Here is a 13,753-nt window from a genome sequence, read left to right as displayed (position 1 = left end):
ACCCTTCTCCCCTCCCCGTCCAGAATGAAAGCCCCATGGAGACAGAGGCTTTGTTTGCTTTATTCGCTGTTCTATCCCCAGTGCCAGCATGTAGTAAGGCCACATGAATACATGGGCCTGTTGCCTGCCTCCAGCTTCCATGAAATCCAGCAATCTTCTGAGTCTCTGCTGTTAGCCTCAGGGGCAGATCTCAGGGGACACCCTGAATTGATTACTAAGAACAAAAGAACTATACACTGACTCCAGAAGTCGCCACAGTCATCGAACTGTCTAAACCCCAGCAGGAGACTGTATACAGAAGTTTGCCTTGCAAAGAAACGGGACCACCAGCAAGTAAAAAAGGTTTCAGTCACATCTGTCTGGCCCAGCTTTCTCTAGCATGTAACAGAAGATGAGATTTTAAATTCCCATCAAAAGAAAACAAATAGTGGGATTTGATTCACATTTCCATGTTTTCCATGATTCCTACATTTGAAACAAATTATTTACAGTGAATCAAGTTTTCTCACCGTGTAGTATCACTAAGAGAGATATTTCATCTCAGCCATGATTTAAATGTGAGCTTTCATTCCTCATGAAGTTTATTACTCTATGTAAAATAAATTGCTCTCATAATATTTTATTTCTGCCCTAGGTACTTTTTCAGAATATTTGACCTAAACTGTCATTGATGCTTTTCTCCTAAAGACATTTATTTCTAAGAATGGTGTTATTGTAGTCTCACTGCTCTTTGTAGATCAAACTTTCATTCTGGAAATCAATTCACACCAGGCTCTCTTGTTAGTATTTCATAATATGTTGTTAAAATAAAACTGAAATAACAATCGCCTCTCTTTCCAGCTGGTAAATGCATCCTGGCTTACCCTTAGGGATGTGCAACTCATGTTTGGTCTTTTCACACCATCCTACTGGATGGATGTCAGGGGAACCAGCATTGGTCCAAAAATCATAGCAGCTTAAATAACCATCAAAATGAAGTCTTAGACGGTAACCACACACCTGCAAAATGAAAAGTTTGCAACCGTTCATTAAGTGTCATATATTTGAAATGGACACAAAATTCACAAAATATTTTTGTCAGTGCCATCAACATATAAGAGCCAATCCTTCCATCCAAATATTTTCATTAGAGAAAAAAATTATAGATGACATCTGATTAAGACAAAATGGTGACAAAATAGATACTGTCTTTCAGATATCTAAAGCCTTCTGCCAAAAAAAAAAAAAAAAGACTTTGAGAAGCTCTGAAGGGGAGATCAAAAATGTGGAATAGAGAAGAAACTGCAAAATTAGACGAGTATTTTAATTGCCAATTCAGGAGTATAAATAAGTGGGAATCTCTTAACCCACAATTTTCATTGCCAAACTAGACAAAATAACCAAATTCATTCAATGTATACAGCCATTTTGTGCTTGTGGTAGAACATTAATTGTCTAGTTTATTTAATAATTCAATACCTATTAAATATTCCTTTCAGAAACCCTATCTCCTGCTGTCTGGCTTGGATTCTTATTCCAAGACAGGGTAAGCCAAAGTACAGAGCAAACCAAAATGGGTATGGCTTTGTTTCAACTCTAACATATGGGTCCAGCATACTCAATAAAGGAAATAATAAAACAGTCTGAGAAGTATATCCTCTAGACATGCTACACAAGTTTAATAGCTATAGTCAATCCATAAAGTAATGAATGTGACTTCTATATTCAATACTATTAGAAATATAGAGTTTTTTTCATCGATTTAATAATATGTTTACTAAATATTACATTTTATAAGCCGTTCACTTTCATAAAGGGCTTTTTACTCTATATAATTTTCATAAAATGCATGTGTTTACATAAACATATAATTCATATGTGTGAATATTTATTCATACACATTTCTCATTAGTTCAGCTAAAATGTGAATAATTATGTCTCTGTTAAGGTAAAAACAACATTGTCAGATTCTTACACTATTATCAACCCCAGGTGAAATCTACCAATTAAATCAAGAGTAAATGCTAGTTGAGGAAGGACTTACTGAAAATTCATCTTCAGAGGAGGAGAAAAATTATTAAGAAACATATTTTTACCCATCTATGACTAATATAAATCCATATAATGCACTGAAATTGTTTATGATAGATAGTACTCAAATTAGTTATTCTCTAGAAAAATCTCTTACTGTCACTATGCAATTAGCACAAGACAACAACACCTTCTCTTACCTCAGCTACAGAAAGCACACAGAATACAGATGGATGTCGGGGATCAATGCCTTCTAATCTCATTCCAATCTGAAAACCATTTTCATGCTCTGGAAAGGACTGATCCTATGAAATTTCATGATGTAACATTAGCCACTGAGATTTCTTCGCAATTTTATACTAAAACATTTGGGGTCAGTTATATGAAGAATCTAAAACAACCTAACTCATAGAAGCAGAGAGCTGAGTGGTGGTTACCAGAGGCCAGGTGGTGCGGGGATGGGGGAGATGTTGGTCACAGGGTTACAAGGCTGCAGTTAGACAGGAGAAATAAATGATAAGTACTTAAGGTGATGGATATGTTAATTAGCTTGATTCAATCCTTCCACATTGTATACATATATCATAACATCACTGTGTGCCCCATAATTATATATGATTATAGTTTGTTTAACTTTGGAATAGTTCATCTGTGAAGCTGTATGTCCTGATAACCTCCCATTTATTCCTTTTGCCCATTTTTCCTTTCTGCCTCTGAACAACAGTGCTTTGTTGATTACATGGACTACTTATTCTCAGGCTTTGACTTAGCTCTTCACTTTGTTTATGGTGATGCTGTTGCAGAGAAACTTTAATTTTAATATAGCAAAAAAATCAATTATTTCCTGTACAGTCAGCACATCCAGCCCGCAAAATCTTTCCTAACCCTAATGCTATACAGATATTCTCCTAGTATTTTAAACTGTTCAAGTTTTATTCTTCACATTTAAATCTATAGTACAACTGGAATTGATTTTTCTATGGTGTGAGTCAGGGGCCTGGTTTTTATCACATGGAAAACAAACTATTCAAGAAATTCTTTTTATAGTCCATTCTTGCATTGATCTGCAAAGTCATTCTGTCATATATGATTTCTACATATTTGTAGGCCTATCCCCGGCCCTTTTATTCTGTTTCATTGACTTATTTGCCTGTATCACAGTCTTATTTGCTTATAATGAGTCTATCTGGAGAGAAATCTTTACCAGACTGAGCTTTCTAATTCAGAAACTTGCTCTCTCTCCATTTAATCTAATCACTTTTGTTTGTCAAAGGTGTTTTTGTTTTCAATTTTCACATAGACTTCCAAAATACTTTGCTATATTTATGTCTAGGTACCTTTTAACATTTATTGCTGTTGTAAATGAAACTTTTCACAACAGACTTTTTCATTTGTTCCTATTCATTATTATTTTCTTTAATATGGTATTATTTCCCACCACCTTGCTGAATTATCATTAGTCTTGAGCAGACAGTTTTGAGCAGATTCGGCATTACTAGTCAATTCAAATAAACATGTACTAATGGAAAGTTATGGCTAGAATCTAGTTCTATTAGATCCAGAGCTGCTTTTTAATCACTAATTGTATTACTATTTAATACTGCTTAACATGTGAATGCCTATTTTTAGGTTGAAATCTATTATTTTAAAAATTTTCATTTAGAGATAACGTCAAGCTCAAAGAAAAGTTGAAAGAACAAAACAGCACAGAAAACACTTGCACAACCTCCTTTGCTTTATCATTTCTACTCACTCCCTCCGTCTCACATATCTTTGTACACATAGGGAAATATAGATATAGACATTATATAAATATAGGTATTGATATAATTTTTGCGAAGCATTTGAGGACCCATTATCCCTAAATACTAATATTTTTCCCTAACAGCAGTGTATTTTCCCTTAGAACATTCTTTCACATAACCACAGCTCAGTTATCAACTCCTTTAAATTTATCATTTATACAATTCTTTTAACTAATCTTCCAATCATATTCCAGTTTTGTCCATTCATCCAACAACATGCTTTATAACACTCCCCGCCCCTACGGGTCAGATATTACATTTAGTTGACAAGTCTCTTTAGTCTCCCTTAATATGGAAAATTTTCCATAGCACGTCTTTGTTTTTTACAGCATTGACTTTTTTTTTTTTAAGAATATGGTCTTTCCCTTCCTCTGATTTTTCAACTAGCACATTCCTCATTTTGGCTTTGTCTGATGCTTCCTCATGATTAGATTCAGGATATATACTTTTTTGCCAGAATCCTACATAGGTGATGTTGCGCCCTACTCAGGATGTCACGGCATGAGGCATATGATGTCCACCTGTCCCTCACTGGTCATGTTAACTGTGACCACTTGATCACAGTGTTGTCCGATCTCTTCACTGTATAGTTCCACACAAAACACACATATATGAGGATCTTCAGAAAGTTCATGGAAAGACTCACATTATCTTCTATTTTTCTATGAACTTTTTGAAGTACTTTTTGAAGTATATACATACAAATATACGTACACACATACATGCATTTGCACATAACTATATTTTATTAATCGTAAGTTCAAATAGATACATCCAATTCTAATCCACTTCTTCCATGCATTTTGTACTTCTCTAACAAAGCCAACACATTTACTCATTTACTGAATCCAATAGTTTATGTCTTATAGTTTCAGAATTGTTTTACTCCCCTACCATAATAAACAAACCTACTAAAAGAGTTCAGAATTTGTTTGCAATTTTCCCTAACCCCTCTGTCACCCATGAATGGAGTATATCTTTTAAAACTGCATTCAGAAACTACTTGAATTCATTATTTTTATTTTTTTCCTTCTCTTCAGTGCAGTTATAGTATTCATTTGAAATACAATTGAGCTCCTTTGTTTCAATTTGCTTTCAGTTCTTAATGATTTATTTTTGTGCTTTTCAATATGTAGAATATTAACATACTTTCAAAAGTTAAAACTATACCAAAAGGTACCCAGAGATGTGTCTCTTCCTCCTGTATCTTATCCACCTCCTTCCCCCAAACCATTTCTTTCAGGTAGCCAACTTCACTTTCCTGGTTCATCCTTCCCAAGTTTCTTTTTGTGAATATGAGTAGTTGTGTTTTCCTTATTTTCTCTTCTTTCTTACACAAAAGTCAGCATACTATACATGCTTTTTTGCACGTAGCTTTCTGCACTAGTTACTAATGTCTCCTGAAAACCACCGTGTGTCAGGTCACACTGATTGTCCACATTCTTTTGTACAGCTGCATTGTACTCTACTGTGGGTAGGTTCCACAGTTTTTTCAACCTGCTTCTATACTTGGACGCATACCTTTTTTATGTGAACATGAAATCGTTTAAAAATCTTTATGAGTTGGCTTGGAAAACGTCGTTAAAAACTTTCTTACATTCACAGATCATTTTAGAAGCCTCCAAGGAAAAACTTAAAACAAAACCCAAAAATGAAATGGCAAGAAAGAATGTTTTCTCGGGAATGTTTTTTCCACAAAAAATAAATGGTCGTGTGTGTGTGTCTAACTCTCCCAGCCTTCTTCTCACATGTACTCTGTTTCCCAGCAAATTGTATTTAACAAGTTTTGTGCGACTACCTCCTATTCACTGCTTTGAAATTTCTTGGTTAACTTCAAAGGCACCACACATACATATACACATACACACAACACTGATTTAAAAAAAAAAAAGCAAAAGAGAACGACAGACCACAGAGGGGAGTATATTAATAATGCTGAAAGAAAATTTAAGAGGCTGTTAAAGCTGAGAACTTTTTTCATGCTTTAACAAAATGAAAGATGCAAAATTGGCAGTGGGGAGAAACAGTAATGATACTGAGCAGACTGCATTTTCCTATCACACATGAAGACACAGGGAATATTCAGACAGTAATTAAGGTGATCAATGTTACTCTTGCCAGCATTTCAGGATGGTTTCTCAATTGAGCATTTGGGAGCTTTCTACAGGTTGCAAGTAAAACTATATGGCTAAAACAGACACAATATTCCTTGGAGGGTTTCAAATAAAAAATAAAACGTTCATTTTAACAATCTGAAAGGCAAAATTGAGTGAGAAATATCACTGCCTTTCATCAGTCTCTTCTGTTCAGTGGTTTATTCATGACATGACAGATTTTTAAAAATTTTCTTTTCTAAAAAATCTCATATTTTGTGAACATAATGGATAGCTGTGCTTATAAAATTATATTTTACGCTGAGAAAAGGGAACTAGGCTCACACACTTAAAGCAAATAATAAGCCCATTCAATTCAGTCATTAAAAAATCATAAAGTCTGTAGGCCTGAAAAAACTTTTACGAATTAAATAAACTCAAGCACAGAGACGTGACAAAACTTTCTCAAGGTCACATAACTAGTCTAGCAGCAGAGTGTAACTCGGGACTCAAGCCTTCTGAAAGCCTGCCAACTATCTGTTCCACCTAAGAGCACAGAGGCGGCACCAAAACAGGCAACACGAAAGCTGGCACTCGGCCACAGCAGGACTCAAGGACATTGCCAAAGAAGTGCCACATACTCCTCGGTGCAGAAGTTGAGTTGTTTTGTTTTTTCAATTTCTTTTCCCAGAACAGCTACAACGTAATCCTTTGTAGTACAAAATTGATTAAATTTGTCACTAATGATGGAGAAGAAGCATTATTCAAAGTCGCATACCCCATAGCAAAAACAGGTACAAATTATATATTCTTACTTATAAAGCTTGAAAAATGAGTCATAGCATTAGGGGAAAAAAACAAAAACAAAAAAACACCACGCCTAGAGAAAAGGCAGACAGGCTATAGGCAGAATTCCTTTATGAAGTACAACGTGTAAGAGCAACTATTATTCCATATGTTGCCAGCAGATCTTTGCTCCATGGATAAACAAAGTCACAAATGTGCAGTGTGAACAGTTCTCGTGGTAGATGCATCTGAGAAAATCTGGACATTTTATTCAATCACTAGAATCCCCCTTACTAGAGCAGAGAGACGATGCTTTGTAATGATTATTCTGTGAGCCACTATACAGCCTGGGGAAGGTGAGTGGCCAGCAGTACTAGCAGAGCATTGCTGGTGGCACAGAGGAGTGCTGAGGGCAACACTCCATCTGAATGTCCACGGGCATTCTATTTCATTAACAGGCGAGAGCTGACGGTCAGCAATATGTTCCTGATCTTAACTCAACATTGAAAGAAACGGGAGAAATTGAGCATTTCATCAAATTTCAATCACAGAGGCAGACATTCTTAGCTCCTATGCAAAGGGCTGGGCAAGGACCACAGGCCTCTAATTTCCAAACCTTCACTCGATGCTGTCAAAGGGAAAGATGTTCGTGGGAGTTTTATATGCAAACGATAAAAACAAAATTTCTTACAACACAGAGACCGTTGCCGTGAGTTCAACAGCCTCATAAATGGTTTATGTCAGCAACATCTTCCACGTCTTAAATTGTCCCAGTGCAATGGTTTATGTCAGCAACATCTTCCACGTCTTAAATTGTCCCAGTGCAATGGTTTATGTCAGCAACATCTTCCACGTCTTAAATTGTCCCAGTGCAATGGTTTATGTCAGCAACATCTTCCACGTCTTAAATTGTCCCAGTGCGTACCTCCAGGGCTGAAATGTCACAATTTTAAATGTGAAGGGTGAAATATAGGCAAACTGTGATATAAACAGCTTGACCACAGAGAATTTAACTCTGTCAACAATTCACTCAATGGGGAAAAAAAAGGCAGCTATTGGTATATGTAAAAAATAATTCAAGTGCTGCAGAAGGGAACATGAAGAAATATTCCGTACCTCCAGGGCTGAAATGTCACAATTTTAAATGTGAAGGGTGAAATATAGGCAAACTGTGATATAAACAGCTTGACCACAGAGGATTTAACTCTGTCAACAATTCACTCAATGGGGAAAAAAAAAGCAGCTATTGGTATATGTAAAAAATAATTCAAGTGCTGCAGAAGGGAACATGAAGAAATATTTTCCTGAGACGAATACAACCAAAGAGAAGGTTACAAATGTGCAGCCCTCTCTAAAGCAGAGAGAATCAACTGCCAGGTTCTGAGCGCGATGTGCTTGTGGAGGGAGCATTTGATGAAGCAGGTAGAATCTGGGTCTATATCTGATGTGAATAACCGGGATGATCTAGAACTACGTGAAGAACCACCAAATGCTGCAATAGCCAAAACCTATAATGGTTAAATACAATGGTCTCATTAACAGAAATGAAGAATAAAGAATGATAAGGAACAGTTACAGAGTCTAAGCTACCCCTTATCAAGCCATATATAGATGCCTTTTATCCCACAAACACTTATGTAGCACTCAACTCTGGGCCAGATATTGTTCTAAGCACTCTATAAATATTAACACATTAAGTCATCATAAAAACTCTATGTCATAGGTGTAATTATGCACATTCTACAGATGTTATGCCTGAGGGCACATTGTAAGTGTGTCTGGCTTTAGCATTTGGGCTGAATCACTATGGTAGAGCACTGTGAGAAGTTATAAGCAACACCATCCCCCTCACTCGTTAAAGACCTCATAATTTTTAATTCTTAATTTTATAATTAACATTATAATGAGCTCTAAAAATATCTAAAATTGGTGGCCGAGTATGTGCTATATTTACATGGCCATTAAATAATCCCCAGATGCCAAAAGTTTGAAAACAGTGCCATGGAGACTATAAAAAGACACTTCTATGAGGGGGGTTAATATACAATAAAGGTGGCATTGCAAATTGTACAGCAAAGATAAATGGCATTAAGACACATAACTATCTTTTTGGGGAGAACGATTAAATTAGATTGCTTACAAAACACTACATACAAAAATAATTTCAGATTGAGATGACAGACACAACATAATGGAATATAATGCAGCTGTTAAAAAGCAAGACATAGATCTGGATCTGCTGAGGTGGCAAGATAGTCATGGTAAATACAAAGCTAATATTAGATGAGCATACAGTGTGTTTTCTTCTTTTTCTTTTGTAAAAGAAGAAAACCAAACAGTTACTTATATGAACATTATTTACATATCCACCTAGCTAAATAGATACAGATCTGGAAGGATTCACATCAAAATATTTTGAGTGGTTCACTGAGAGAGGGGCACCAACTGAGAGAAAGCACTTTCTTTTTATACTTTTCTGTCTTGTTATAATTTTTAAGTGGCATTGGAAGTTTTAAAAGGTCAACACGCACACGGTGCAGTGATGCTGATGCGAGGTGAGGAGGCAGGGCGCAGGCCAGGTGAAGCCCTGCATGTCTTGCTAAGGAACTTTTACTTTATTTCTAGTTGATGAAGCACCAGCAAAAGATTTTAAGCAGTGGGGAGAAAGAACTATTCTTGCATTTTAGAAAGACCTTATTAGTGGCAGTGGAGGGAATTAATTGGAGAGATGGTTAGGCAGGCTTTTAATATCTACCAAATTAAGAAGCTGCCATGTTCTGTGTACAGCGTCTAACTCAGCTTTTTCCTTAAAACCCCCTGTACTGGAACTGTTAACAATCCTCATTTCACTTATGAGGAAACTGAGGCTCAGAGCTCTTCACTAATTTTCCATTTACACAGTAGTCAGTAGAAAACCTGTAATTTAAATTCAAACCCTCTTCTGTGCACTCAGCTACAAAGTTATATTACATTCCAGAATGTTGTAATAGCCTTGACAAGTGATAATGTGGACCTCACCAGTACACAGCAGTAGCTGGGGATGGAGGAAAGGGGCCAGATTCAATACCTACTTAGAAGGTAAAATGGGCAGTGCCCCATGACTGGCTGGAGGCCAAGGATGAGGAAGGCAGGATATTTTAACTGACACCCAGGTTTCAGGCTTGGAGGAAACTCCCAAACGTCCCATAATGTGATCATTTTTTACTTTTATAATGTTAACAACATCTACTGATAACCTGCAAAGACTTTATGGACAGCTCACGAACAACAACACTATTATACCTACTTTTCAGTTCCTACTTTCTGGTGTATTACTACAGATTCAATGTTCTTACAGGTTTCTTGCAATGAATCTTTTCACCATGAAAGTCTACTCACTGCAAGTTACTGAAAGACTGTGAGAGGTTACGAAATGCCTTCCTTGCTTTTTCCTAGGAAGCTTTATAGTCTTCACCTGAGCTAACTGCAGTACTTATCAAGAACGTTAGATTCTCTTCAGGCTTTCCCTTGTTTTAATAACAGAGAAAATAGAGAACTTGAAAATGCATTACACAGTACATGCATACATATATATATGCAAACATATATATGTACCTATGCGCACACACACACATACACTTAGACACACATAAACAATTTTTTTCCCTATTCTTGTTCAAACTATACCTCAATGTAGCTATTTTTAATGGTGGAATGGGGATGGGGTTTATGCTGTCTTCAAGGATGCTAGAAACCTTCTGAATTTTACATAAAATTTTGTATGCAAATAGATATAAGCATTTCTCTAAGGATATTAGCAATAGCTTTCATTAGATACTCAAAGGGGTCTAAGACCCAATAAAAACTTTGAGAGCTCCATGGTTATCCTTCAGAGAAATCTGTCATTAATCAATCCTCTGACTAAATAATGTATTTAGGAGACTTCAATAAGCAAGAACACAGCAATCCACTACAGCTTCCATCACAGATATACAGGCCAGGCAGCAAGGCATGCTTCAAATTCTGCTTTTTCAAAGTGACACCTATTTTTGCCATCTGTTTGTTAGGCTATGGGGGAAAATCATCACCTACATAATTAAACACAACTTGCTGCAAAGCTTCAGTAAAGATGGCAGTGAAGGATGGCTGATTGTGTATTTTTAAACTCTCATTTTGGAGACTACTTCCTTGTTATTCCAAACATTTTTCATAGATTAATTCTGAACTCAGAATCCCAAACTGCTGCCAAGATTATCCAAGAGGCATTCTACAAATAGAGAACACAGAATTTAGGGCTCAACAAAAGTATATTTTAATAAGTTAAGTGAATGCAATTCTTATTGGCTTTTTGGGAATCCATTCTGCCATAATCTCAGATGCAAATATTCTCATTTCCCCAGAACCTACTGATAGTAACAAATTTGGCCACACGATAGACATTTAAATATACATCCTCACCACTGACTGAATTGTCTCAGAAACAAAAAGTGAGCACGTAACCAGAGCAAGGAAAATGCTGCTGGATCTGGGCAACCTTAGACCAACAAAGATCTTGATGAACAAAGAAAAAGAATCACACAGTACATAATAAAGGACTGCACGGAGAGAACTTTTTAAAATAACTTCTAAAGTTGTCTGATAATTCACTAGCTATTACTGAGTGGATTCCACGAATCCTGAGTCTAGTGTCTACAACAATAAACTCACACCTTTTTTTCCAAATGACTAAACTCTCCCAGGGAAAAAAGATGAGGATACTTCTAATATAAATTTCCTTTAACTAATGGAGAAGAGTCGTGGAAACTATCCTTAATTCCAGTGCCTTCACTTCCTTTTTTTAATTTCTGTTCCTTTTGAAGAGCTCTGAAATTGACATCCAGCTTCCAGCTGGGACTACAGATAAGCAGCCCTTACAGGGGCTTCAAGCCCCTACCAGGAACAAAAAAGCAGTCCTGATCTGGCTGTCTGGCTCCAGCTTCAGATCTGCTCAACTAATTCATAGCACCCCTGCTACTTTGAATTGTACTATTTCAGAGAAGCAGAACTTAGTATAGGAAAAGTATCTGAGCCACAAGATCAGAATGTATCTTAAATTTTATCCCAGACCTCAGAGCTTTAGAGAATATGAGAAATGAATACAAATGGGAATTCTTTCTGCTATTCAGAGCCCCAGCAATTAATCAGCTTAAATGACTTCACATCATAAGGCTCTACTCTATTTTTAAAACACACTTCCTTCTTTGGCCTCCATATGTCTAGTGATTTAAACCCCAACCAAACATCTGAGTACAATGGACACAGTATTTTTCCAAAAAATGTTTCTTTTTCCTGAGAGAACTGTCAAACACCAATGAGGTTACCTGAAAACTAGCAGCAGCAAAATACATACAGAAGACAAACAGGTAAACAAACAAGTGAACACTTTAGGCCAATATAAAGAGACTATGCATGGAGGCTATGATTTGCCTCTAAACACATCAGAATGCGGAGGTACTTCATCACAGTTTGTAGAACTACCAGAAAAGCCATGCAGGTTGTAATTTGGCTCATAATCAATATTTAAAGGAGTGTCTAAGAAGGATCTAAAACTATGAGAGTGTTCTCAGTGATTTTCAAGTAATTTGGAAGCATGTTCACAGCACAACAACTTGACATCTGACTGAACTGTTTTGGCTGGACAGGTTCTAGGTGTCTCAAATAGCTTCACAGGGGGTAACAACAAACAGGAATTTTCACAGAAGCATTTTTTCTGCAGCTGCAAAGCTAAATATAAATCCAGACTTTATAAAAAAGAAAACACATACATACACAGGTTTTTTTTCAAATTATATTTAATGTACAGCATATTTAGACAAATCAGATTTTTAAATATGTAATTCAGGCCTGAGTGAAGAAGTTAAATTGAGAGACAGAGAGAGAGTGCGTGATTCATTCTGCTTGTACTTCAAGTAAGGAAGACTGACTGAGAACAGGAACCAGACAAGGCTTCTGTCCGGGACCATCAGGAAGACGTCTTTGTTCCCCAATGACTCTCAGTCCCTCCCCAAATAAATACAGCCCCATCATCCTGGAAGTGGCTGAAATTTTCTTATCAGGAAGACACAAAGTTCTTCTTTCCAAAATCGTAGTAGATAATAATAGATTTTAACAAGGGAAGAGGGACACAGCATGATATAAGAAAATGGAGTGAGGAATGTCCAAGACGACAACGTCACTGAAGGAAGCAGGGAGAGAAGTGGAGACTCTGCAGTCCATGAGACAGCTGTGCTTCGTTTAGGGGAGAGAGGGGTTCACGTGAGGCCCTGTTTCTGCCTTCACCGTGAAGGAGTCGGTAAGCATCTCGTGGAAGGGCAGGAGGAGGGGCGGGTGGGAAGAACAGCACGTGCCGAGCTCGGACGCCAGGTGAGGGCTGGGTGATGGTGGCTTCCCGACCAGGTGCTCCCCCTGAGCACAGATCAGGAGACTGAGGCGATGACACCCTCAGTGGGCAGCCAGGACAGCTAGTGAGGTCAAACCGAGGCAAATCCTGACAAGGACTGTCTGGAAAGACCAGGCCGGGCTAGCGTTCCCAATGAATGGGGAGGTCAAGTGCACAGGGCTATCAAGAAGGGGGGAGGAAAGGTTTTGGGTAGAGCAAGGGACAGTGACCTGAGAGAAAGAGTGATTTAAGAACTTCTCACACTCACTAAAATGAAACTGTCTGTCAGGCACTGTAGTATGCTAGACGCTTTATATACACTAGGTGGAATTCTTCCGAAACTCCCTGGAAGTAGAGGACGTTATCTGTTGTTCTCAGTCATACAAACTAAGAGCCCCTTGTCCATAAAGTGAGGGAAAGGAGCTGGGGGCACTTCACGAGGCAGCCCATGTCGACACACCAAGCACAGAACAGTTGCCTCTCCCAGAGAGCCACAAAGCAGAGAGGACTGAAACAAAGAAGGAAAGAAACCCAGCCAGTCTGCAAGGAAGGGCAAGGCCACTAAGAGACAAAATGCACCTCAATGTAACCACACGAAAGGGCATAAAAAGCAGCCAAAGACATTAAGAACACAAATGACAAGCAGAACTGTATGTCACAGA

General features: G+C 37.5%; 1 protein-coding gene across 1 annotated transcript in view; it reads right to left on the bottom strand.

Annotated features, from left to right (window-relative positions):
* Positions 1-13,753, bottom strand: part of LOC103593814 (lethal(3)malignant brain tumor-like protein 4) — a 79,515-nt gene that overhangs the window by 35,063 nt on the left and 30,699 nt on the right. The window contains exons 5-6 of the mRNA XM_008576893.1: positions 2,211-2,315; positions 864-999 (exon numbers count right to left, since the gene is read on the bottom strand). Of these exons, the coding sequence (XP_008575115.1) occupies positions 864-999; positions 2,211-2,315 (241 nt within the window). The remainder of the gene's footprint in view (positions 1-863; positions 1,000-2,210; positions 2,316-13,753) is intronic.

This window comes from Galeopterus variegatus, unplaced genomic scaffold, assembly GCF_000696425.1.
Source record: "Galeopterus variegatus unplaced genomic scaffold, G_variegatus-3.0.2 Scaffold1422, whole genome shotgun sequence".
Lineage (NCBI taxonomy): Eukaryota > Metazoa > Chordata > Mammalia > Dermoptera > Cynocephalidae > Galeopterus > Galeopterus variegatus.
The sequence above is the reverse complement of the archived record's forward strand: the minus strand, read 5'-3'. Positions and strand labels throughout refer to the sequence as shown.